At 58.5% G+C, this 26546-nt stretch overlaps 1 protein-coding gene across 2 annotated transcripts in view; it reads left to right on the top strand.

Moving 5' to 3' along the window:
• The window catches only part of SARDH (sarcosine dehydrogenase), a 78244-nt gene extending 55004 nt beyond the window's left edge, over positions 1–23240 (top strand). The window contains exons 19-22 of one of the 2 annotated variants that reach the window (XM_008005754.3): positions 11772–11934; positions 12715–12883; positions 19894–20029; positions 22721–23240. In XM_008005754.3, coding sequence (XP_008003945.3) covers positions 11772–11934; positions 12715–12883; positions 19894–20029; positions 22721–22846 — 594 coding nt within the window. In that variant the 3' untranslated portion in view covers positions 22847–23240. Of the gene's footprint in view, positions 1–11771; positions 11935–12714; positions 12944–19893; positions 20030–22720 lie in introns of those variants that run through there. The other variant, XR_005236614.2, reaches the window with a different exon arrangement.
• Positions 23241–26546: the final 3306 nt, after the last annotated feature.

Below are 26546 nucleotides of genomic sequence, written 5' to 3'. Positions count from 1 at the left end.
ACCCGCACGGCCATTCCAGCAAGCTGCTGGGACTTGTTCTCAGACAGGCGGCTCCAGCTGCCTCCTCTCCCCTGGGGCTGGCCCTTTCCTGGCCCTGGCGGCCTCCCCAGGCCTGGACCGTGGCTGCCTGGGTTCGCCTCCACCTGTGTGGCCCAGGAGCCAGGCCAGGCCAGGTGCTCGCTGAGCTGACACAAAGGCTTTGCTTCCAGGATGACGTCCCCCAGAGGAACAGGCCAGGCCAGACAGAGCGTTGGGGCTGTAGGGGGTGCAGGGACGGTCACAGGGGCCGCTTCTCCCCACAGTCTCCTGCTCATTGGTGTAAAATAACTGGTGTTCTACAAACACGTCACGGCTGCATAAGATAGTGCTCATTGCTCAGTTTCCAACCGTCACTGCACATAGGATTCAGCACAGGGGCTGAGCGCAGAGCTCGCTTCTAGCAAGCCCACTTTGGGCACGATGCTTGCCGCCTCAGAGCGAGGATGCTGGGTCTGTGGGCAGGTCTGGTGAGCTGCTGCATGAAGCTCGTCTGGCTGGAACATGGTGGTCAGCGGCATCTCAGAGGACTGCTGGGGACATCCGTAGCCTGCCAGCGAGTTAGCGAAAACCCCTCTAATCCCATCCCCGGAGAAATCAGGGTTGACAGTTGAGTGCGTTGCCTGCTATCTTCGTCCTGTCATCTGTGACTGTCTGTGGATTTTAAAACGTAATCAGGGCATCCCCTGCAGTCTGTACACACTGCTTTATTCTCCCGAATGTCGTGACTGTTTTCCTGTTCCTTTGAACGTTCCCCGAGAACCGCTTGGAACCCTCAGCTGCATCTCCAGTGCCCTGGGCATGGATTTCACACTGGGCCCACCTCTTTGCTTTGGAAGTGGCCCCGGGAGGAACTTCCCTTGAACACCATCCTCCCAATAGACCCTGACTATTGGTCTGAGAGAGGGTAGAGCTGGACCCACTGGGTTGGAGGTGTCTGCGGTTCATGGTCCCAGCCTTCTGAGTCACTCTGTGGGGTGTCGTTCTCTGTCCGTCGGTATTCTGCGCCGCTCGCTTGCCCAGTGCTACCCTAGGTCTCAGGCGGAGTGGAGAGAAGCACAATGCTTTCTAGGCCGGAGTCCCTGCCTGTGGGATGGGTGGGAGGGGAAACACAGGGGAGGTGGCACATGAGCGTCAGCTGGCGTGCGCGATCCTGTGGACACAGGAAACAGGCAGTGGGGAGGTGCTGCACGCATAAGGAGGCTCAGCTGCCGGGAAACACGCCGTGCGCCGGCCATGGCGATTATCCGTGGCATACCTCCCAGCACCATCGGCTCATGTTGGACCACTTGGGACCCTCAGTCAAGCACTAGTGTTTTACTAAACTTAAGGATCCGTTCCCAGTGCTGTGCTTCTCGCCTTCTCCCTCACCAGCACTCGAGGGGCTCTGGAATGAACTCTGGACATGCTGCCTGGGAGCCTGCTGGGTGCTGGACTGGGGTTCCAGGATGGAAGATGTGGCTCCTGCCCTCGATGGACTCAGACCCCGAGTGAGGTTGGGGCCCAGGAAGGGACCTGCAGCCACAGCCCAGCCTGTACTGGAGAGAGGTCCTGGGCAGGGCGAGTGGTGACCACAGGCCAAGGGGTTCTCATGGAACCGAGAGTCCCACAAAGATGGCCACAGAGAACTGAGTGTTGGCAGGAAACAGACAGGGTGGGGCAAGGCCCTGAGTGTCGAGTGTCTTGGCCTCTCGGCCGAGAACAAAGTGTGGCCCTTGTTGGGGAGCTCTGCCCTGGGACTGACCCCAGGGCCTGTGGACGAGCTGGCTGGGAGCCCATATCAGCTGCCCCTGCTCCACCCGCTCCTCACCAGCATTCTCCCCGTCTCTGCGGCCCCATCCCGACACCTCCCGGCCCCCGTGGCAGGACCAGGGCAGCAGATGCCCCGGTGCTGAGGGCAGGCTTCCATCCCCCCACAGCCCCAGCCAGGAGCTCGTCCCTGCCGACAGCCAGTGCCCCAGGGCCACACTCCTTAGGAAGACGGATGACTTGAGCGCACACAGATTTACTGTCACCTGGGCTGAGTGGCTGGTTCTGCGGGGTCACTCCCATGCTCATGTTCTTGGAGTTCACGGGGTCCGTTGGGGACAGGCCGGGGGTGAGCTGGGGCTGACCGTCTTCACCTAGAGACCCTGATGCCCAGCACTGAGCACAGCCCCACTGGCTTCTCATCCTTCTCCCTCCTTGTCCTCCCAGCAGCTCTCTGGAGTGGCCAGTGTGGGCCTGGTGGCCAGGTCTGCGTGTGCCTGGAGTGGCCAGTGTGGGCCTGGTGGCCAGATCTGCGTGTGTCTGGAGTGGCCAGTGTGGGCCTGGCGGCCAGGTCTGCCTGTGTCTGGAGTGGCCAGTGTGGGCCTGGCGGCCAGGTCTGCCTGTGTCTGGAGTGGCCAGTGTGGGCCTGGCGGCCAGGTCTGCCTGTGTCTGGAGTGGCCAGTGTGAGCCTGGCGGCCAGGTCTGCGTGTGTCTGGAGTGGCCAGTGTGGGCCTGGCGGCCAGGTCTGCGTGTGTCTGGAGTGGTCAGTGTGGGCCTGGCGGCCAGGTCTGTGTGTGCCTGGAGTGGCCAGTGTGGGCCTGGCAGCCAGGTCTGCGTGTGTCTGGAGGACAACTGCGGCCCTCAGGGGTTTGAAGTTGCTGGGTGGCCGGTGGGTCCAGCTCCCATGAGATGGGGCCGGGGACTCGAGGAGTGGGCACCGCTAAGGGTGTGGAGGACAGAGCTGCCAGGGATCCTGCCCTCAGTGACTTCTGCCTTCTCTTGAGGGCCCCGGGGAGGTGTGGGCCAGGAGAGCAGAGGTTTTGGGCCCTTACTGTCAATGTTACAGTTTTTGCTGACCTGGGAGGCTGTCCCTCAAAGTGGCCAGGGCCACGCACTCCCAGGTGGCCCCAGCCTGGGACACAGTGCCCTCCCCATTTCCTGGCCAGCAAGACAGATGGGGATACAGCCACTGGCCACGGCCAACTCCCCCTGTAGGGCGGCCTCACAGGTAGGTGCGAGATGGGAGTTGAGTCAGCCACAGATGCTGGGGGTGGTTTGGGACCAAAGCGTCCGTGTTACCCAAGGCTCCGTGGAGCTCAGGCCAGAAGTCTGGCTTTCCATCCTGCCCCATCCGTCTGCGGGACGCCTCTCTGGGCCTCAGTGTCCCCACCTGTAGCACAAAGTCTAGCACAATGTCTGAAATTCTTTCCGGGCCATTCCATAAGTCTGTCCAGACACTCTGGATTCTCTGAATCCAGGGAGAATTTCATATTCTCCTAAATAATATCTTGTGCTGGCTTAAAAATGTGTTGCTGACATATCCCTCAACGTGAAGAAACGCTGGGCCGGAGCGTGGACCTGAGTCAAGTATTTACAGGCGATCAGTTGAGTTCTAGCCAACCAGATGCAGGAGAGGAATGTGTGTGCCTGCACCATCAGCGGAACCTCTGGGTTGAAGGCAGATGCAAGGGCCGATGAGGACAAGGGCCAGGGCTGCAGACCCAGGACCCGGGTATGAGAGCGGGCGCCTGCCGCTGCCCAAAGACCCTCCTCACCACCAGACGAATTGGGCGCAATTCCCAGCCGAGCACTGCTGCTTTCTGCACCGATTCTTCTCTGAGAGGCTGGGATCTGACCCAGGCCGCCACGATCCCTGGACTGCTAGAGGAAGAAGCAGGGTGGGGAGAGTTATTGTCCGCTCAGCAGCCAGCAGACCAGCTGTCCTTGCTCCCCGAATATCTGCCTCGAGGCCAGCAAGATTCCCCGTGGGTCAGTGCTCTCCCGGCGTGCCTCCCGGAGCTCCGCTCGGCCAGACACGGTGTTCCCAGAGCCCCTGCTGAGGACAGGCCCCGCTGCGAAGCAGCATGCTGGGCTGGGAGTACTCCGTGGGGCACAGCGATAAAGTGATTTTCTCTGAAAATTAATTTCAGCTCGAAAGGAAATTGAATCTCTTTTCCTGACAGCGAGAAGTCCTCGTTGTGGCGCTATTAGGATTTGATTAGTTCAGGATGGAGCAGTCCTGCACCCACACACATTAGATAACCATGACACGCCAGTCAGAGACCAACTGGGTTCCGGCCACTGCCTAAACACGCGCTTTACAGAACCTGCGCAGATTTGCTGAGGCCTGAGACAGATACCCAATGTCATGGGCAGGTTCCCTGAGGCAGCGCAGAGAGACTGGTGGCCGCAGGCTGGGGCGCCATGTTCCCTGTCACGGATTAAGCTGCTGCCTGACAATGTGAAGTGCCTGGGCCCCAAGGGGAGGTTGGAGCAAGGGTGTTTGTGGAGTAGGTGGTGGGAAGTTTCGACCTGCCCCGGGTTTGCTGCTTCTGTCTGGGGCAAGTGACCTCATGCAGAATTGGGTGCAGAGGGCCCTGAGCTGGGGGCCTCGGAGGCTTCAGGGGCAATCGGTTCCAGGTTCTCATCTTGCCCCTGTAAGGAAAGAAAAAGTGTGATCCCTCCCCTCAGCCATCATCAGGGGCGTGGGAGACAGCCCTGTAACAAAAGACAGGTTCACAAGAGAAAAGCACACCAGATCTATTTAATCAAAGCTTTATGTGACATGGGAGCCATCAAAAAGGGGGACCCAGAGGCCCAGGGAAGACGGTTCCGGTGCTCAGGGTCGGTGAAGAACAGGCAGCCATGTGGACGGGTGTCGGATGGCAGGGGATGCCTGTGGGGATGGACTGCGGGGAGGCTGGCGAGGACGGCTGTGCAGATCCCCCTTGGTCTCTCCGTGCAGTGCTCCTCACTCCCAGGCATGGGGCAGGATCCCTGGAGCTAGGGCCTTATGACCCACGGTCACACAAAGTGGGTGGAGAACATCTTTAGGGCCAGTTGCTCCCCAGAAAGGTGGGGAAGGCTTGTGTTGTATTTCTAGGTCTCATGGCTGGCTTTGGGGGAGAGGGCCTCCACTGTCCATGACCCACCTGGGGAAAGAGGAATTCTGGCTTTTGTGGCTTGCTGCGGGGGAGGAAGAGGGTGGGAGACAGGAGGGGAGGAGGAGGTCGGAGAGCGACTTGGGCTGCACCAGAGGCCTCTGGTCTCCTGTAGTCCCGAGTCCTCATGCCAGGTGCCCTGCTTGGGGGATCACGGTCTGAATCCTAGAACGCTTGCAGCAGATGAGCCTCGAGTCTGCTGGCCACTGTGGTGGGGGCTGGCGAGAATGGGTACCAGTGCCGTGTGGTCCAGGGCAGGAGGCCTCCTGCACCTGCCCACTAACCGACACTTGCCACCCAAGTGGCCTGAATGGAATGAGACAGGCAGGGAGAGTTCCTCTCACCCTTGGGGACCAATGACATCCCACAGAACTCCCTACAGGGCCTGGAAGTGTCTTACCTCCAGAACCTTCCAAAAAGAGAGGGTCTTCAGGCCAATTTGGAGGGAGAGAGCTATGGTCATAGTAATGATGTTTGCCTAAGTGTGGGGGACTCGGTGGGCCTCAGCCCCGCCCTACGTGATCTCTTTCCACAGAGGGATCCTCTCTCATCACAACCTACAGTCCAGGAGTCTGAGCCCTAGCGGACGACACCAGTGGCAGGTGGTTCTGCAGGTTTCAGGAATCATTGCCCTCCTGTCCAGGCTGACTGGTTGGGAACAGTGCCTGGCCACTGGGAAGACCGGCACCAGGCAGCCCTGTGGGTCCTGAGCCCTCGCCCCCAGCCAGGGCCAAGCAGGAAAGGGACTCAGCTCCCAGCAGGGTCCATGCTGTCACAACGGACCCCTGCCCCAACCCTTTATTTGCGGAGCTAAATCTGCTCATAACAGACATGTCACTCCAGGTGACTGATTAATTCCATGGGTGGAGAGGTTCCCTGTAGCCCCACCCTTCATGGGTTTGATTCCAAAGCACCTATTCCGAAACAGGAGGCAGAGTTCGCCTCACCTTGGTCTTCCTCCCTCCCAGCTCAACCTCCACCTGGCCAGGTATCTGCTCTGGTCTGACCCTCAAACTGCACCCAGGTGAGGTCAGGGGCCCAGGCTTGAAGGTGCATCCCCGACAGATTCTTTCAACAAGAATCGTGCATCATAAACTCTGTCTGGATCTGAGAACATTGTCGGTTCACCTCACTCCTCTCACCCCTGCAGGATGTGGGTTTCCAGGCTGACAGTCCTGGAGGATGTGGGTTTCCAGGCTGACAGTTATGTTCGAAGCTCTGTACTTCAAAGATACTGTTCTACAGTAGATTAGCATCTACTGGAGCCACGCCAAGGGATGGTTTCAAGGTTTCAGGCCTCCCTCTCTGTCTTATTTATTTGAGATGGAGTCTCACTCTGTTGCCCAGGCTGGAGTGCAGTGGGGTGACCTTGGCTCACTACAGCCTCTGCCTCTCAGGTTCAACCAATTCTCCTGCCTCAGCCTCCCAAGTAGCTGGGACTAGAGGTGCCCGTCACCACACCCAACTAATTTTTGTATTTTTAGTAGAGATGGAATTTTGCCGTGTTGGCCAGGCTGGTCTCAAACTCCTGGCCTCAAGTGATCCGCCCTATTAGGCCTCCCAAAGTACTGGGATTGCAGGCGTGAGCCACCGCACCCAGCCTCTCTCTGCCTCTTTCTCTCTCTCTTTCTCTTTCTTTTCTCCCTCCTTCTCCTACCCCGCTACCCCCTCTGCGCCCTGCCCACTCTGATGCCTGCGCATGCCCCAGTGTTTTCCATGCAGGGATTCGCTGGTGTTTTTCCCGTTTGGTACCTACTGTGCTTTCTGCAGTCTGACAGCTCATGACCGACCATCTTCACTTCTGGAACATTCTCTACCGTTATCTTTTTAAGTACTGCCTTTCCCCCCCTCCCCACCCGCCTGGTCTCTCTGGTATCTCCTTGACCTTCTGTTGGACACAGGATGCAGCTTCCTGTCTGGCCTGGGGCCATTCCCTCACATTCCCCAAATTCCCATCTCTGTGTCTGCACACCCTGCCTCCCCTGGCTCCTCTGTTCCTGTGGCCCAGGATGCTGAGCAAGTGCCTGTCACTTAGTTCCTAGCCTCAGTTTCCCATGAAGAAAAGGAGTTAGTTTGTTGGCTGGTTTGTTAGTTTCAATATACAGTTTGGTAGTGTTAAGTATGTTCGTATTGTTGGGAAACAAACCTCCAGAATGTCTTCATTTTGTGAAACTGGAGCTCTGTCCCCATTGAGGCAACTCTCTTTCCCCCTCCCCAGCCCCTGTGCCCTCCATTCTGCTCTCGCTGTCTATGAATTTGGTGACTCCAGGGACCTCATATGAGTGGAATCAGACAGGATTTGTCCTTCTGTGACTGGCTTCCTTCACTTAGCATGATGTGTTTATAATGTATTCATCTGCGTTGTGTTATGTGTCCAAATTTCCTTCCTTTTTAAGGCTGAATAACATTCCTTCGTGTGGATAGAACACAGTTTGTCTGTTCATCATCTGTTTCTGGTGTTTTTGTTTTTGTTCTTTGAGACAGGGTCTTACCCTGTCACCCAGGCTGGAGTGTAGCGGCGCGATCTCAGCTCACTGCCTCAACCTCCTGGGCTCAAGTGATCCTCCCCCTTCAGCCTCCCAAGTAGCTGGGACTACAGGCACACGCCATCACACCCAGCTAACTCTAAAATTTTTTGTAGAGACAGGGCTTCCCTGTGTTGCCCAGGCTGGTCTCAGACTCCTGGGCTCAAGCAGTCCGCCTGCCTTGGCCTCCCCAAGTACCGGGATTACAGGTGTGAGCCACCATGCCCCGCTTGTTCATGCTCTGTTGATGGACCAAGAGGTAGGTTGCGTCTACCTCTTGGCTATTGTGAATAACCCTGTGAACATGAGTGTGCAAACACCTCTTCGAATCCCTCCTTTCAATTCCTTTGGGTGTATACCCAGAAGTGGGGTTGCTATATCACATGGAAGTTGTATTTTTAATGTTTTAAAGAACTGCCACCCTGTTTTCCACAGTGCTTGCACCATTTTCCATTTCCACCCACAGTACACAAGGGCTCCAGTTTCTCCACATCCTCACCAACACTTGTTACTTCCTTTGTCTTGTTTCTATAATTGTCATCCTCATGGGCACAAAGTGATAACTCATTGTGACTTGGGTTTGCGCGCCTCTGATGGGTAGTGATGTGGAGCATCTTTTCCTGGGCCTGTTGGCCATTTGCATTTGTATTTGGGAATTGTTGATTCAAGTCCTTTGCCCATTTTTTTTTTAGATGGAGTCTCGCTCTGTTGCCCCAGCTGGAGTGCAGTGGCACAATCTCGGCTCACTGCAGCCTCCACCTCTTGGATTCAAGTGATTCTCCTGCCTCAGCCTCCCAAGTAGCTGGGACTACAGGCACACACCACCATGCTCAACTACTTTTTTAAAAAAATATATTTTTAATGGAAACAAAGTTTCACTATGTTGGCCAGGATGGTCTCGAACTCCTGACCTCAGATAGTCCTTCCACCTTGGTCTCCCAAAGTGCTGGGATTACAGGCATGAGCCATCACACTCGGCCCCTTTGCCCATTTTTAATGGTGGTATTAAGTTGTAGGAGTTCTTTATTCTGTCTGGGTAGAAGGCCCTTATCCTGTGTAAGACTTGCAAATGTTCTCTCCCATCCTGTGGGTTGCCTTTTCACTCTTTATTAGTGTCCTTCAATGTATGAAAGTGCTTATGATGAATGTCCTTCCATCTGACTTTTGCTTTTGTGACCTGTGCTTTCAGTGTCCTCTCCAGGAACCCCTTGCCATTTCCAACTCCCCATGCTTTCTTCCAGAGGCTGTACAGCTACAGATCTTACCCTTATGTCTTTGTTCCATGTCTAGTTAATTTTTGGACGTGATGTAAGGTAAGCGGCCAGCTTCATGCTTCTGCACGTGGCCGTCGGATCCTCCCAGCACCACTTGTTGGAGACTCTTTCCCTGTGAGTGGCTTCAAGCGCCCTTGTCGAAATCGTGTGAACACATACGTGACGGTTCATTTGACTTTGCTTTCTGCAACTTTGCTGACTCCGTTTAATATTTTCAGCAGGATTTTTTGCGTGGAATTTTCGGGATGTGGAAAGGGTTTAAACAAAACCTGACATGAGGCCCTTCCTGCTGATCTTCCATAATTCTGTGACTCCATTCATGGCCAGGAGTTCCATCTTGCAGTTTGGGGCTTTCAGAGTCCACTTGAGCCAAAGTGGCCAACGGCGGCATGCTGGGACCACGTGCTCGGTGCACACATGCCATCCCTGGTTGATGGGTCAGAGGAGGGCACTGAGGCCGAGTGGGCTGACCCCCATGGGCTCTGGGAGATGCTGTTTCCACCCAAGCCCAGCTGACTGGGAGCCCATGTTCCGGATGTCCTCACTCGGCCTGTCCCTTTCCTTGTGGGTCACCACTTGGAAGAATTGGGGACCGATCCCACTCTACTGCTTTGGTGGAGAAAAATGCAAGATGCTTCAACAACCAGTGATTCTGTGACGTTAGAGAGGCCCCTGGATTTCCCCAGACTCCCTCACTTTGTCGGGAAGCAGGTGTGGCCCCCGTTTTCCTCCTTCGTTCAGGGACTGTTTCTTGGACCAGGCTGTGCACGGGGTATGATGGAGACCCGGACCCAGCTGACTCCATCCTCGCTGAGCTGCTGAAGCCAGGAAGGATGGGACCGCTCCCTCCCTTCCACCCGTGAACTCCAACCCTCTCACTGAGCTGGGTGACGGGTCTTTGTCTGAACAGGGATCCACAATTGGAGGGCCGTGGATAGGTGCACTTTAAAAATTATTTTTCCTGTTTCAAAATGTGATTGGCTTTGAGCCCTGAGATCCTCCATAGGCTGTCTAAAATTAGAACCCCGTTGACAAGGCAATCTTTGTCAGGGGCCTACGGCTTGCACCAGGGAAGCAGGGAAATGTCAACAGTACATTTTCTGTGTCAATTTTGAATTTTGTAGGAGGCCTGGGCAAATGGCAACCGAGAACAATTTGCGCCATTTCCAAAGTTTTTAGAATCCAGCCCCTTGGAGGCCAACTGATTAAAGTGTCAGGTTTATAAGGAGCTGCCCCTGTGGTTGGGAAAGCGGCCTCTGCCCTCTCTCCCACAGATGTATCCCAGCGGGAGCTGTGCGGGGAGGGTCTTTCCGCTCAGAACAGCGGTGGAATCAGCTCGTCCACTGTCTGGGATCCTGCAATCAGCCTAGCTCTCCCCATTCCTTTTGTGAGCTCTGTGGTCCCAGGGCTGAGCACTCAGGCCTTCCCGTGGGAGTCAGTGGGTTCAAGGGTTTGCCTGAAGGTGAGGACGCAGACTCTAGTTACTGGGTGTGGACGTGCCACGCACCCGAACCAAGTGTGTGAGGAAAATCACGTCTCCTGTGCAAGGAGCCCCCCACGCTGCCTGTGGCCTCCACGGAGCCAAGTGCTAGCCTGATGTGCAGATGTGCAGGACACACCCTCCCAAAGACACCAGCTGTCCTCGGCAGAGCTGGGTGTGCCTAGGCCCGGCTCAGTGCCTCTGGGAGCCTCTGTGTCTGCCTCAGCCCATGGACGTGATTGACAGTGTTCCCACAGTTGTATGGGCCACGGAGGGACGAGATGAAGCTTAGCCCACGAGCACATAATCGGCACTGTCACTTCTGCAGGGCTTGGGGTCACCGTGTCTTTCACAGTCAGGTATCCACAGCCCCACAGGCCTTTCTCTCCTGCCTCCCACCATGTCCGCTGCCCAGCACTGGGCCTTTGCACCCTCACCTGGAAGGCCCGTCTGCGATGGCAGTCTCCTGCTCTGCCTGCCAGCCTGGTCTGGCGTCCCAGGCAGCGGCCTTGCTTTCCGGCCTCTTCCCCACCCAGAACATGGCTGTGCTCACGGCCGAGCTGAGTCCTGAGGGGCAGAGGCTATGGCTGTCTTCAGAGCCCTGTGCCGGGCCGGGGCTGACCAGAATGGTGGGTGATGGGCTCCTCGGACAACGGGCTTGGCACCTGGCTGTCCCCTTCCCTGATGCCTCTGCCCCACCGAGCGCAGCCAGGGTGGTGTCCCTTGAGCTGGGCTGCTGCCTTCCCCTGCTCCTCGCAGATGTGTCTCAGAGCTTCTGAAACAGATGAAGCTGGGCTCCCAACCCCATCTTCCAGACAGGGAAGGGTGAGAAGCTTGCCCCAGGTCACTGCTGTGGACTGAATGGTGACCCCCAAAACATACGTCTACATCCTAACTCGCCAGAACCTGCCTTATAACTCGCCTTATTTGGAAATAGGATCTTTGCAGGTATAATTAAGGTCAGGATCTCCAGATGACATTATGTAGGGCTAGGGAAGGTCCTCACTCCAGTGACACGTGTCCTTGGAAGACGCACAGAGGGGAGGCTGTAGGGCTGAGGCAGAGATCACAGTGATGCAGCCACAGCTGAGGGGCACCTGGAGGCACTCAGGACGCTCCCTGGAGAGTGGAAGGGTTGTCTCCAGAGCCTGCAGAGGGAGCGTGGCTCACCCACATGGTGAATTTGGATTTTGAGCCTCCAGAACTGAGAGGGAGTTTCCTGCTGTTGATTTAAGCCACCAGTTGTGGTCATTTGTTATGACAGACAGGAAACCAACCCAGTCCTGGAGAAAATCTGAGGTCTCCAGACAGCAAACCTGCCATCTCCCCTTCCCAAAGGGGACCCCCTACTCCTCCTCAAAGATTTCTGGAGCAGCTGGAGGGAGCAGCTCTTCAAGACCCCATTTCTTGGTGGCAGTCTGGCTGGGACCCAGGGCCAGCTGGTAATCATGGTGACGATAGGAGCTGTCCACCAGGAAGTGGTAACCTAGGCCTGGACCTCGGCCATCTTACATGGCCACATCTAAGCCATGACCTTGTTCCCCAGGTCCGGGCCATGCGGCTGTCCTTCGTGGGGGAGCTGGGCTGGGAGCTGCACATTCCAAAGGCATCCTGCGTGCCTGTGTACCGGGCTGTGATGGCCGCGGGTGCCAAGCACGGCCTCGTCAACGCAGGGTACCGCGCCATCGACTCCTTGAGCATTGAGAAAGGTGAGTGTAGGGTCTGGTCAGCACAGGGCACGGGGCAGAGAGGGAGGGGGGCTGGTTGGGGGTGATGCTTGAGACACCTGGAAGCCGAGAAGCTGTTTACCTTCCCTGTGTTGTCACCCAGCTTCCTTCTTTCCACACCATGATTTCCTCCCCCACACTCCAGCGCCTGACGTCCTCCATTTCCCCAAACCCTCTTGCTGCCCAGGGTCTTCGTGCAGGGCCCCAGGGACAGTGCTGGGATCTGCGACACCTGCACACACCTGGACGCAGAGAGCTGAGGTGCTGCCCAGCACCTGGGGGGGCAGGCCCAGGCTGGGTTGGCATTGAGGGCCTTGGTTTCTCAGAACTGTGAAGAATAGAGCAGGGGAGCAGGTGCTATGGCCTCTGGAAGCCCAGACCCTTGTCCACAGCAAGGATGGAGGCTCAGAGCAGGCTTTGGGCAATTCCCCAGGGTGTTGGTCACCCAGCTTGGGCGTTGGGCAGCTCCCCTGGGTGTTGGGCACCCAGCTTGGGCATTGGAAAGCTCCCCCCTTCACACGCCCCTCCCTGACACACCCACCCGAGGGTGCAGATGGGCTGCAGTCTGCTCGGGGAGCGGGGAGTCACCCCAGGGAACCTTCTGGAGTTGGGGATGCCCCTGCCTCCTGCCCAGGTGACTAAGCAGCTCTGAGAGTGTGCATAGGGGCTGGAGGGGGTGGGTTTAGGCAGCATCCTCATGCATCTCCTGAAGGGCTTATCCCCCTTAGGGTGGCACCAACCCGGTGGTTTCCTTTCCCACAGGCTACCGGCACTGGCATGCAGACCTGCGGCCGGACGACAGCCCCCTGGAGGCAGGCCTGGCCTTCACCTGCAAGCTCAAGTCACCGGTGCCCTTCCTGGGGAGGGAGGCCCTGGAGCAGCAGCGGGCCGCAGGCCTCCGCCGGCGCCTGGTGTGCTTCACCGTGGAGGAGTGAGTATCCCGCTGTCCCACACCCACCCGGAAGCAACTGCCTACAGCCAGCCAGGGCAGGTAGGCGCTTCTCAGTCCCCCAGTCAAAGCCCCTGGTACCAACACTTCCCAGGTGCCAGCCATGCTCTTCCGGAACACACCCAGCAGTCTACTGCAGATAAGGAAATCAAGGCCAGAGAGAGAGGCCATCTGGCCAGGTCACATGCTGTTAAAGGCAGAAAGGCAGAGAGAATTTGCTCTTTCTTTTTTTTTTGAGACGGAGTCTCACTCTATTGCCCAGGCTGGAGTGCAGTGGCGCGATCTCGGCTGACCGCAACCTCTGCTTCCCAGGTTCGAGTGATTCTCCTGTCTCAGCCTCCCGAGTAGCTGGAATTACAGGCGCCTGCCACCATACCCGGTTAATTTTTGTATTTTTAGTAGAGATGGGGTTTTACTATGTTGGCCAGGCTGGTCTTGAACTCTCCTGACCTCGTGATCTGCCTGCCTCAACCTCCCAAAATGCTGGGATTACAGGTGTGAGGATCCCAAAGTGCTGGGATTCAAATCAGGCCAGTGTAAGGTTGCACACCTGGGGCCCCTCCCAGGCCAGCAGGGCCCGTGGGGAGATAGGGAATGCTCCGCGCTCTTCGAAAGCAGGTCTCAAAAGAGAAAGGTGCAGCCAAGCCCAGGCCACCCCCTGCGGCAGGTCTAGGCTGAGGGCCTTGGGAGGGTGAACCCAGGGAGCCTGGCCTCCCAGTCACTGCGCCATGACCTCCCATCCTGTTCTGGTTCAGTTTCCCCACAGCCCTGTGATGGGGGGAGAGGGACTCTGCTGGGGCCATCATCCTCCATCCTCATTAACAAATGAAGACCACATGGTACCAAGGAGCAGGGGACTCACGCCCAGTCACACAGCAGAGGTGGAAGGAGAGACTCTGCCTGGGGTTGACCTGACCTCCTGCCCTCCCCACTAAGAGTGGCTTTGAGCATGCTGCTGGAGCCCGGTGCTCCCTGAGCTACTGGGAGAGTTTGGATTCCAGGAACCCGAGTCCCCCTTGAGTTGCAGGGCAGTCTGAGAAGATCAGGCCTTGCTCAGGGGCCCTCCTATGGTGCCTGTGGGGGTCCGAAGCACAGGTCTCCGGGCAAGTGGGCAGCTTTGGGCTCTGTGGACGTGGAGCTGACAGCCAGCTGCAAACACTGCCACTTCTCCCAGGTTTCTGGAGCCTTCAAAAGGAGTGTCAGAGTGAGGAGGGGAGGGAGAGGGAGACTGAGGGAGAGGGAGGTTGAGGGAGAGGGAGGGTGAGGGACAGGGAGGGTGATGGAAAGGGAGGGTGAGGGGACAGGGAGGGTGAGAGGAGAGGGAGGGTGAGGGGAGAGGGAGGATGAGAGTGAGGGAGAGTGAGGAGAGAGGTAGGGTGAGGGGAGAGGTAGGGTGAGGGAGAGGGAGGATGTGAGAGAGGGAGGGTGAGGGTGAGGGAGGATGTGAGAGAGGGAGGGTGAGGGAGAGGGAGGATGAGGGAGAGGGAGAGTGAGGGAGAGGGAGAGTGAGGGAGAGGGAGGGTGAGGGAGACAGAGGGTGAGGGGAGAGGGAGGGTGAGGGAGACAGAGGGTGAGGGGAGAGGGAGGGTGAGGGAAAGGAAGGGTGAGGGGAGAAGGAGGGTGAGGGAGACAGAGGGTGAGGGGAGAGGGAGGGTGAGGGAGAGGGAGGGTGAGGGAGACAGAGGGTGAGGGGAGAGGGAGAGTGAGGGAGATAGTGGGTGAGGGGAGAGGGATAGTGAGGGAGAGGGAGGGTGAGGGAAAGGAAGGGTGAGGGGAGAGGAAGGGTGAGGGAGAGGGAGGGTGAGGGAGACAGAGGGTGAGGGGAGAGGGAGGGTGAGGGAGAGGAAGGATGAGGGAGACAGAGGGTGAGGGGAGAGGGAGAGTGAGGGAGACAGAGGGTGAGGGGAGAGGGAGAGGGAGGGTGAGGGAAAGGAAGGGTGAGGGAGACAGAAGGTGAGGGGAGAGGGAGGGTGAGGGAGACAGAGGGTGAGGGGAGAGGGAGCGGGAGGTAGAGGGAGGGTGAGAGGAGAGGGAGGGCGAAGGAGAGGGAGGGAGAGGGAGAAGAAGGATGAGGGAGACAGAGGGTGAGGGGAGAGGAAGAGGGAGAGAGAGGGAGGGTGAGGGGAGAGGGAGGGTGAGGGGAGAGGGAGGGTGAGGGGAGAGGGAGGGTGAGGGGAGAGGAAGGCTGAGGGAGACAGAGGGTGAGGGGAGAGGGAGAGGGAGGGAGAGGGAGGGTGAGGGGAGAGGGAGGGTGAGGGAGATGGAGGGTGAGGGGAGAGGGAGGGTGAGGGAGAGGAAGGATGAGGGAGACAGAGGGTGAGGGGAGAGGGAGAGTGAGGGAGAGGGAGGGTGAGGGAAAGGAAGGGTGAGGGAGACAGAGGGTGAGGGGAGAGGGAGGGTGAGGGAGACAGAGGGTGAGGGGAGAGGGAGGGTGAGGAGAGAGGGAGGGTGAGGGGAGAGGGAGGGTGAGGGGAGAGGAAGGCTGAGGGAGACAGAGGGTGAGGGAGACGGAGGGTGAGGGGAGAGGGAGGGTGAGGGAGACGGAAGGTGAGGGGAGAGGGAGAGGGAGGGAGAGGGAGGGTGAGGGAGACAGAGGGTGAGGGGAGAGGGGGAGGGAGGGAGAGGGAGGGTGAGGGAGACAGAGGGTGAGGGGAGAGGGAGAGTGAGGGAGAGGGAGGGTGAGGGAGACGGAGAGTGAGGGGAGAGGGAGGATGAGGGAGACAGAGGGTGAGGAGAGGGAGAGTGAGGGAGAGGGAGGGTGAGGGAGAGTGAGGGAGAGGGAGGGTGAGGGAGACGGAGGGTGAGGGGAGAGGGAGGGTGAGGGAGAAGGAGGGTGAGGGAGAGGGAGGGTGAGGGGAGAGGAAGGGTGAGGGAGAGGAAGGGTGAGGGAGACAGACGGTGAGGGGAGAGGGGGAGGGAGGGAGAGGGAGGGTGAGGGAGACAGAGGGTGAGGGGAGAGGGAGAGAGAGGGAGGGTGAGGGAGAGGAAGGGTGAGGGAGAGTGAGGGAGAGGGAGGGTGAGGGAGAGGGAGGGAGAGGGAGAGGAAGGATGAGGGAGACAGAGGGTGAGGGGAGAGGGAGGGTGAGGGAGAGGGAGGGTGAGGGGAGAGGAAGGATGCGGGAGACAGAGGGTGAGGGGAGAGGGAGAGAGAGGGAGAGGGAGGGTGAGGGAAAGGAAGGGTGAGGGAGACAGAGGGTGAGGGGAGACGGAGGGTGAGGGAGAGGGAGAGTGAGGGAGAGGGAGGGTGAGGGAGACGGAGGGTGAGGGGAGAGGGAGGGTGAGGGAGAAGGAGGGTGAGGGAGAGTGAGGGTGAGGGGAGAGGAAGGGTGAGGGAGAGGAAGGGTGAGGGAGACAGACGGTGAGGGGAGAGAGGGAGGGTGAGGGGAGAGGAAGGGTGAGGGAGAGGAAGGGTGAGGGAGACAGACGGTGAGGGGAGAGGGGGAGGGAGGGAGAGGGAGGGTGAGGGAGACAGGGTGAGGGGAGAGGGAGGGAGAGGGAGGGTGAGGGAGAGGGAGGGTGAGGGAGAGGGAGGGAGAGGGAGAGGAAGGATGAGGGAGACAGAGGGTGAGGGGAGAGGGAGAGAGAGGGAGAGGGAGGGTGAGGGAAAGGAAGGGTGAGGGAGACAGAGGGTGAGGGGAGACGGAGGGTGAGGGAGAGGGAGTGTGAGGGAGAGGGAGGGTGAGGGAAAGGAAGGGTGAGGGAGACAGAGGGTGAGGGGAGACGGAGTGTGAGGGAGAGGGAGGGTGAGGGAGACGGAAGGTGAGGGGAGACGGAGGGTGAGGGAGACAGAGGGTGAGGGGAGAAGAAGGGTGAGGGAGAGGGAGGGTGAGGGAGACAGAGGGTAAGGGGAGAGGGAGGGTGAGGGAGACAGAGGGTGAGGGGAGAGGAAGGGTGAGGGAGAGGGAGGGTGAGGGGAGAGGAAGGATGAGGGAGAGGGAGGGTGAGGGGAGAGGGAGAGTGAGGGAGACAGAGGGTGAGGGGAGAGGGAGAGTGAGGGAGAGGGAGGGTGAGGGAGACAGAGGGTGAGGGGAGAGGGAGGGAGAGGTGAGAGGGAGGGTGAGGGGAGAGGGAGGGTGAGGGAGACAGAGGGTGAGGGGAGAGGGAGGGTGATGGGAGAGGGAGGGTGAGGGGAGAGGGAGGGTGAGGGAGACAGATGATGAGGGGAGAGGGAGGGAGAGGGAGGGTGAGAGGAGAGGGAGGATGAGGGAGACAGAGGGTGAGGGGAGAGGGAGGGTGAGGGAAACGGAGGGTGAGGGGAGAGGGAGGGTGAGGGAGATGGAGGGTGAGGGAGAGGGAGGGTGAGGGGAGAGGGAGGGTGAGGGAGAGGGAGGGTGAGGAAGTCGGAAGGTGAGGGGAGAGGGAGAGGGAGGGTGAGGGAGACGGTGGGTGAGGGGAGAGGGAGGGTGAGGGGAGAGGGAGGGTGAGGGGGAGGGAGGGAGAGGGGGAGGGAGGGAGAGGGAGGGTGAGGGGAGAGGGATGGTGAGGGAGAGGGAGGGTTGGGGAGACGGAGGGTGAGGAGAGAGGGAGAGTGAGGGAGATGGAGGGTGAGGGGAGAGGGAGGGTGAGGGGAGAGGGAGGGTGATGGGAGAGGGAGGGTGAGGGGAGAGGGAGGGTGAGGGAGACAGATGGTGAGGGGAGAGGGAGAGGGAGGGAGAGGGAGGGTGAGGGTGAGGGAGACAGATGGTGAGGGGAGAGGGAGAGGGAGGGAGAGGGAGGGTGAGGGGATATGGAGGGTGAGGGAGACGGAGGGTGAGGGAGAGGGAGGGTGAGGGAGAGGGAGGATGAGGGGAGAGGGAGGGTGAGGGAGAGGGAGGGTGAGGGAGAGTGAGAGTGAGGGAGCGGGACGGTGAGGGGATATGGAGGGTGAGGGAGAGGGAGGGTGAGGGAGAGGGAGGGTGAGGGAGATGGAGGGTGAGGGAGACGGAGAGTGAGGGGAGAGGGAGGGTGAGGGAGAGGGAGGGTGAGGGAGAGGGAGGGTGAGGGAGAGGGAGGGTGAGGGGAGAAGGAGGGTGAGGGGAGAAGGAGGGTGAGGGAGCGGGAGGGTGAGGGAGAGGGAGGGTGAGGGGAGAGGGAGGGTGAGGGAGAGGGAGAGTGAGGGAGCAGGATGGTGAGGGGAGACGGAGGGTGAGGGGAGACGGAGGGTGAGGGAGAGGGAGAGTGAGGGGAGAGGGAGGGTGAGGGGAGACGGAGGGTGAGGGAGAGGGAGGGTGAGGGGAGAGGGAGGGTGAGGGAGAGGGAGGGTGAGGGTGAGGGGAGAGGGAGGGTGAGCGGGGCCGTGCTGTCTTCGTCCTGTGGCTTCTCCCTGGGTGCCTGTCAGGCTCTGTTACGTGACAGCTGTCCAGCTCCCAGGATCAGCTCAGCTCCCGGAGAGGGGGCCCCTTGCAGACAGGTCAGCGTCCATGGGTCCTTTCTGCCTGCCTGACCCCGACCTTCTGACCCTCCAGGAAGCACCTGCAGCCTGATGTCTGGGTCTAGGAGGGCCTTGGACAGCCCCTATGACCCAGTGCGCTCTGCTCAGGGGTTTTCTGTCAGGCTGCATAATAGCTGCTCTGTGCCGGGCTCTGGACTATCGCGGTTCCAGGACAGACGCAGAGAGGATGCTGGCAGTGGAGTCACAGAGAACGGCCCTGCCACTCTACTCTGGGACTCCGGGCAGTTGGAGCCTCAGTGTCCTCACGTGGAGAATGAAAACTAGGGTGAGGCCGGGCGCAGTGGCTCACGCCTTTAATCCCAGCACTTTGGGAGGCCGAGGCGGGCGGATCACGAGGTCAGGAGATCGAGACCATCCTGGTTAACACGGTGAAACCCCGTCTCTACTAAAAAATACAAAAAGTTAGCTGGGCGTGGTGGCGGGTGCCTGTAGTCCCAGCTACTCAGGAGGCTGAGGCAGGAGAATGGCGTGAACCCGGGAGGCGGAGCTTGCAGTGAGCCGAGATCGCGCCACTGCACTCCAGCCCGGGCAACTGAGCAAGACTCTGTCTCAAAAAAAAAAAAAAAAAAAAGAAAACTAGGGCAAAACCAAAGATGTTTACAAAACCTCCTTCCAGCCTCATCCTAATCCGATTGACAAGTGGGACCCAAACAGTGACTCCAGGGTGAGGATACAGGGGGCCCCCTCAGCCTCACCCCAGCCCTTGCATTCCAGGGCCCCTTTGCACAGCTGCAGCTGTGATAACCCATCGCACATGGAGAAGTCTGCAGACTGGCAACAAAGTATTACCAGTTAGCCCTGGGTGCTGGCCTTTCTTTGATTTTATCTTACTTTTTTCCTTTGTCTTCCTGCTTTTAATTTTTAAAGCTTTTATGGTGAGCATTCATGTATTACATGAAGCGAAGTCCTTTGGATAAAGTATGTATTGTACTGTGAAAAAAAATGAACCTGGCCGGGTGCAGTGGCTCACACCTGTAATCCCAGCATTTTGGGAGGCTGAGGCGGGCGGATCACTTGAGGTCAGGAGTTCTAGACCAGCCTGGCCAACATGGTGAAGCCCCATATCTACTAAAAATACAAAAATTAGCCAGGCATGGTGGTGGGTGCCTGTAATCCCAGCTACTCCAGAGGCTGAGGCAGGAGAATCGTTTGAACCTGGGAGGTGGAGGTTGCAGCGAATCTAGATTGTGCCACTACATCAAACAAACAAACAAACAAAAAAAAACAACGACGACAACAGAGTTGAAGAGCAGTGGAAGGAAATCGGAGGCAGGGGCTCTCCCAAATATATGGGCCTCGCTTCTGGAAACAGCAAAGTCTACTCCTGGTTTTGTTGTTTTCCGCTCATCCCTTTTACTCACTCGAAGCCTGAGCCGTGGTGTCCAGGCCAGGTGCTGGGCTGGCTCTGGGGACCAGTGAGGTCCTAGTAGGCCAGCCCTATCTGTGTTGGAGCCACGGTTGGGTGGGCACCATGCAGGCCCCCATTCTCCTCCAGGCCACTGTGGACACGTCCCCACCCTGTGGTTTCTGGGGCCCCAGCGTCCTCTACTGCTTCTTCCAGCAAAGTACCCATGTTTGGCCTGGAGGCCATCTGGAGGAACGGCCAAGTGGTGGGCCACGTCCGGAGGGCCGACTTTGGGTTCGCCATCGACAAGACCATCGCCTATGGTTACATCCGTGACCCCAGTGGTGGGCCGGTGAGTCGCCTTCTCTGGCCCTGCTGAGGCAAATGCTGATTCCTCCCCAGCTCCAAACCAGCACCCGGCACTGCACCCTGAGTGTGCCGGGCACAGGGAGGAGGACGGGTGGGGTCCAGAGGAGGAGGAGGGAAGAGAAAGGAGGGAGGAGGAAGAGGAGGAAGAAGGAGGGAGGAGGGAAGAGGGGGAGGAAGGAAGGAGAAGGAGGGGGAAGGAAAAAGGGGAGAGAGGGAGGAGGGGGAAGGAGAAGGGAGAGGAAGAGGCCTCAGCAGGTGGAGGACTCCCCAGCTGTGCCTGGGCAGAGCCAAAGCTGCTCTCTGTTTTCTTTCTGGAAGAATCTGACTTTGGTGGTTCCAGGCTTTTTTTGGTTAGAAGGAGTTGCCAGCCAGCCAGGCTGATACCTTCCGGCTCCTGATACCAGAGACCCAAACCTCAAGCTGCCCACGGCCCACCCTTTGCCTGGGGTGCAGGGGTGGCCCCCAGGGTGACCAACCAGAGACTCAGACTCAGCGACCCATGTTTCTATCCTCCTCTCTTTCCTCACTCCAGACACCCCTGACCCCAGGCAACCCCACACCCACCAGGTGACCCTGGTCCCTGGCTGCAGGAGGCAGGAGCAGGCTGGAAAGAGCAGGCACTGCCCCCAGAAGCAAGTTCCAGGACAGCTCTGGGTGGCCAGGGGTGGTAGGGCAGGGGGTGGGCAGCCTCCCCAGAAGGGGAAGGGGTGGGCTCTACCTCCACCTCCTTTTCCCATCTTTCTGGTGCCGCACGTAGAGGTGCCAGTGAGGAGGGTCACGTCTCTCCATGGGAGCAGATCTGACATTTGGCCCAAGCCCTTAGTGAGGCTGGGAGGTGCTGGCCTGGCTCCAGAACCTTCCAGCCTGAGTCCCTGCTGGGCACATAGAGGGAATCGGGGAGGGAGGGAGCGCTTGGGAGAAGCCACAAGGAGGGGTAGGCTGGAGACAGAGCAGTCTTAGCAAGAGCTGCAGAACATGCGCAGGCCCAGCTCGAAGGCCCAAGGGGGAGGGGACACCGCCAGGCCTTAGGCAAGGCCATGGTCCTGTGGAGCTGTGGGGAAGTGGCAGCCCATGGGGCTGAGTCCGGCGGTGGAGCTGGGAGGCTCAGGACACACTTGATGCCACCAGGCTTTGGGATCTGCCTTTTACTTGCTTTGTGACCTTGGACAAGGATCCTCTCTTAGAGTCTCGGTTTCCTCATTTATAAAATATGGACACTCACCTACCATGCAGGGCCGTCATACAGGCCACTGCCCAGAGTGGGGTCTTAATAAGTGGGGATTGTGATGGCGTGGCTCCCACGGTGCGCAGGGCCTCCTGACACAGCCCTGGGGCCACGGTCCCGGGGGCCACAGCCCTGGGGCCCAGCCAAACCGGAGTTTATGGGTTCCATGCCAGGGTGAGCTGGGGAGGAGAGGCTCCGTTGCCATTTCTTCAAAGTTCTCCAGAGTCAGGGATGGGTCCATGACCAACGTGACCAGGGAAGCTGAAGTTCAATGGCATCCGGACAGGCAGCCGGGGAACCAGTCAATGCACCCGGAGCCGCCGGTGCACGTCTCGTGCCTCTCCATCAGGGCTGTCCAGAGCATTTGCACCATGGAAATGGGCAAACGCTACAGTCACACCCACCTCACTCCAAAGCTGCTGTTAAACATTTTCTAGCACCCAAGTGGGGTAGCAGAGGTTTCTTCCTAAGATAGGGAAACCTGGTCATTGAAGGGAAAGGCTCCGAGATGGGGAAGGAGTTTCTGCCTCGTGGGTATTTGTTAGCAAGGCCAGGTGCCCGCTTTGAGTTGTGCCTGCCTGGGGACATCTGAAGGCCACCAGCTCTCCATGCTGCCTTCCTGCGGGGGTCAGCTCAGAACTCTCAGCCCTGCAGGTGCACACATGGCTCAGAAGCGCCATTCCTAAAGCTCCTGTCACAGAAAAAGCTTGATTTGTTTTTTTATTTTATTTCATCCAGTCCTGAGCTGCCAGGAACAAGAAGGAGCCCTCTGACTCCCAGAGTAGAACCTGAGACTCCCTCCTGTGGCCCTGGCCTTGGGTTTAATTGCTATAATGGGAGAGCAGCTTCCCTGAGTGGCCCGGCCTGCCCTCCTCATAGCAGCCGTGGCAAAAGTGCCCAGCGTCACCAGCTGCACCAGGCTGGAGGTGACGCCCTCCTCCTGCCCTAAGAGCACCTGCACCTGGGGCTGACTAGTTCCCGAGGGCTTGCTGGGGATGCCGAGCCAGGGCGTGGGATGGGGAGCACGCAGAGGCCAAGCTGTCTAGAAGGCTGTTCCAGCCGCCCCTGCCCAGAGGGATTTGAGCCGGATTGGCCGCCAGCCTCAGCGCTGCTCCGGCCCGGCTCCGGGGAAACCACCGTGTTTCTGCTGTTTCCCAGGCATCTGGAATCGCTGGGGCTGGAGGTGTGTTGTCCTGTGGAAGTCATACTGGCTCCCAGACCTTGGCTTTGCCGGACCCCAGATGCCCATGTCCAACTCGAGATCACATGGACACGAACTCTACCTGCTCTGGGGCGATGCCTGGGTTCGGGAAGGAGGCCCTGGCACAGGGATGAGTTTGCCCACAGGGCAGGCAACAAGACCAAGACCCCCTCTTCCAGAGAAGCAGGCAGGCATGAGCTCCGTACCTACCAACAGATAGTGACCCTCATCCCCACCTCTGCTCCTAGGTCTCGCTGGACTTTGTGAAGAGCGGGGACTATGCCCTGGAGAGGATGGGGGTGACCTACGGTGCCCGGGCCCACCTGAAGTCTCCCTTCGACCCCGACAACAAGAGGGTGAAGGGAACATACTGAGGGCCCAGACCCCATGCCCCATCCTGTGCTGTCCGTCCATTCCCACAGGTCCCAAATGGCCCTGGATCCCAGGACCCTGGACCCAGCCAGAACTTGGGCCCTCCCTGTCCCTAGTCTAGGCCTAGTCCTGCTAAAACCCCCAAACCAGATACGGAGAGAGACCAAGATGGCCCATCGTGTGGTCACCGACCAGAAGGCGGTCTCTAACCACCCCAATCCTCCCAGAAAACAAGCCTGTAAGTGTCTTGGGCTCAGGGACCATGGCTTGTAGTCATCTCCAAGCTTCTAGAAGGTGCTTAGTAAATACTTGATAAGCCCCACGTGAAAACAGGGAAGCAAATAGGCTTCGTCTTTTACTCCAAGCTTGACCAATCGGTGATGGGCTTCCCTGGGGCACTTGGCTGCAGAGCATGAGGCTGTGTCTGGGTCAGGAAAGAGCGGTGATTGGCTGGCACTGTCTGCCATCAGTGATCGACTGGCACTGTCTGCCACAGTGCACGTGGAGGCCTGGGACCAAGGCCATTCTGCAGGATGGTGCCTCTTGGATCTCAGGTCGGCACAGGAGCTGGAAAGCTCCTCTTCCCTTGCTCGACCTCCTGGTTCTTCAGGTGGCAAAGCCTCCTGAGAATCAGCAGCCCGGGAACAGGGGAGCCAAAGCAGGGAGCGGGCGGAGCCCCAGATGGGTGCCCTCCTCAACCACACAGAAGTGCAAGCTCCTTCCTCAGTTTCCCCTTGAGCCCCTTGCTCACCAGGCTCAGGCAGGAGGGGTGTGCTGCTGGGTAAGAGTCTGGTGGAGTCCCCCTTTCTAGGTGACCTTTGTCTTTGCTGTTGATTTGAATGCAATTCCTGCCCATGCCTTCCTCCTTGTCCGGCCCTTGCAGGAGGACCCTGTCTTAGGCTCTGCCCTGCATGCTGCCCTGAGATGGGGTGGCTTCATTGCCTGCTTTCTCTTCCCCCCGATAACTGCCTGTCAGAAGCAGCTCTGCCTCTCCTGCCTGGGAGGGGGTGTCCATCTCTGTCCATCGCACGTGCTCAGTCCTCTCCCTCATCCCCCCAAGCCCAGGTTCAGATCAGGCCCGTCAGAGTGGCACTGCGCAGTCTTGCCAGGCATGCCCTGCAATCTGGGAAGAGCGGGTGGCAGATGCTTGGGGATATCGTGGAGCTGGGGCCCCACAGAGCCACACACACAGCAAGTGACGATCTGGGGGCAGCAGTCCTGGCAGGCCCCAGCTGCCTTTGGATGCTCCCAGGCCACACGGCCCACTGTGGACTGAACTCAACAAAGCTGCAGGCAGACGTTTGGGTTACAGATGGCTGTGAAAGGCGGGTTTGGCCTCCTGAGTCTGGGGAGGGGGATGCGGCTGGAGAGTGGGGTGGGGGCCTCTGGCTTTCACATGCTTCAGGCGGAAGGAACACCTGCGGCCTTCCCTCGTTCACAGGCGGGCCTGGCTCCTGGATGAGACAGCTTTGTGGGAGCCAGAGGAGGAGAGGAGGGGAGCCGGCTCCCCAGATGGCCTGGCCTGCTTCCTCCGGGTCTGCGGTTTGGCCACAGACCCCTGGATTGGGCCGGTGACCACATTCATCTCACGGCCTGTCCTTGGGGGAAGGCTGAGGATGAGGGAGGTCAGAGCCCAGGTTCCACTCCAAATTGTTTCTCGTGCCTGCAGCTGGGGAACGCATGCGACGGCACCACCCTGTCCCAAGGAGAGAGAACCCAGCCCCCCTCCCTGTACCCTGTGTGCTTCCCCCTGCCCCCACAGAGAGAGAACCTGGCCCCGCCGGGAGGGCACTGGCATTGATAGCGCAGCCTCCACTCGCCTCCCGAGCTCACCACCTGCAGGCTCCATCCCTGGGCTGCAAGAGATCCCGGCCCTGCCATGGCTCCCAAGCGCACCACCCAGCGTCCACATCACAGGACCCACCTCCCCGGACCCCGAGCCAGGTCTTCCAGACTTCGACTCTAAAAACACCGTTTCATAGCTATTGTTAAATTTTTTTTCCGGAAATATTGATACCATGACGCTCACTGTGGCTGGGTACTGCCTCTCAGGAATTCCGAGGAAACTGTTTTGAAAGTGCCTACACTGGCCGGTTGCGGTGGCACACGCTTGTAATCCCAGCACTTTGGGAGGCCAAGGCAGGTGGATCACCTGAGGTTGGGAGTTTGAAGCCAGCCTGACCAACATGGTGAAACCCAGTCTCTACTAAAAACACAAAATTAGCTGGGCTTGGTGGCACATGCCTGTAATCCCAGCTGCTCGGGAGGCTGAGGCAGGAGAATTGCTTGAATCCAGGAGGTGGCGGTTGTGGTGAGCCGAGATCGCACCACTGCACTCCAGCCTGGGTGACAAGAGCGAAATTCCATCTCCAAAAAAAAAAGAAAGAAAGTGCCTACATTGTCGCCAGCAGAGCTCTATACCGCACTGGGCAGTGAAACAGCCTTGGGCCATGTGAAAAGTGGGGGGTGTGAACAGAACACAGAAGGTTCCATCTAGTATCACAGTGGTATGATCTCGGCTCACTACAACCTCTGCCTCCCAGGTTCAAGGGAGTCTCCCATCTCAGCCTCCCAGATGGCTAGAATTACTGACGCGTACCATCACAGCCTGGCTAATTTTTGTATTTTTAGTAGAGACGGGATTTCACCATATTGGCCAGGCTGGTCTCGAACTACTGACCTCAGGTGATCTGCCTGCCTCAGTCTCCCAAAATGCTGGGATTATAGGTGTGAGCCACTGCGCCCAGCTCTAATTTTTGTATTTTTTATAGAGACAGGGTTTCACTATGTTGCCCAGGCTGGTCTTGAACTCCTGGGCTCAAATGATCCTCCTGTCTCAGCCTTCCAAAGTGCTAGGATTACAGCACCCGACCTTGTATCATTTCAATTAATTTAAAATTAATCACGAGTAGCCACATGAGACTAGCAGCCACTAGACAGCACAGACAGCCCTGGAGCACTCTGGGACCCACTTGGGCAGGCACCCCTATGCTGGCTGGAGCCTGGAGTCCAGGGCCGCCCCATCTCTCAACACTGATGGACATCAGCATTCCTCACCCCAGGGCTCTGAGCACCTCAGAGTGGTGGGTTGTGCCACCTTAGCAGCCCCCATCCCCTGGGAGGCTGGGGAACCCTCTCCTCAGTGGACAGATAGGGAGACCCAAGCCCAGAGAGGGAAAGTAAGTAACTCAGGGTCACATAGCAGGGGTAAGAGTAGCAATTTGGGCTGCTGGACTCACCACAATAATTCAGCAGGTGGGCGAGCCCAGAGAGTCCCTTTGGCTTGGAGCATGTAGGTCATTTTCAGGTAATAAAGCACTTCCCCTAAGCCTCCAAATAAGGAACTTATTTTAGATAAAATCCCCCACAAGGGTCCTGGGGAAATTCCTGTTTCATAGGTAAGAAAACAGAGGTTGAGCGTTCAGACACTGGAGTCAGACGTGGGGTCACTTTGAGCTCCCGGGCTTACTCTGGGCGACCTTGGCACCTAACTTTAGGTCTCCGAGCCTCAGCTTCCTCTTCCATCAATGAAAAGAGAAACGACATGGCTTCACGGGATTGCTAGGGCTGTGCATCGCCTCAGTGTGGGGCAAGTGGCAGCTCTCAGCGACCACGGGGTCACACTCATCTGGGTGTGGGAGGTGTGGGTGCTGCTGGAGCGGGGTCGGGGGACACAGCTGCTGTCTCCACAAGAGGAAGAGG

The sequence above is a fragment of the Chlorocebus sabaeus genome, chromosome 12, assembly GCF_047675955.1.
Source record: "Chlorocebus sabaeus isolate Y175 chromosome 12, mChlSab1.0.hap1, whole genome shotgun sequence".
In the NCBI taxonomy this organism is placed as follows: domain Eukaryota; kingdom Metazoa; phylum Chordata; class Mammalia; order Primates; family Cercopithecidae; genus Chlorocebus; species Chlorocebus sabaeus.
The sequence above is the reverse complement of the archived record's forward strand: the minus strand, read 5'-3'. Positions and strand labels throughout refer to the sequence as shown.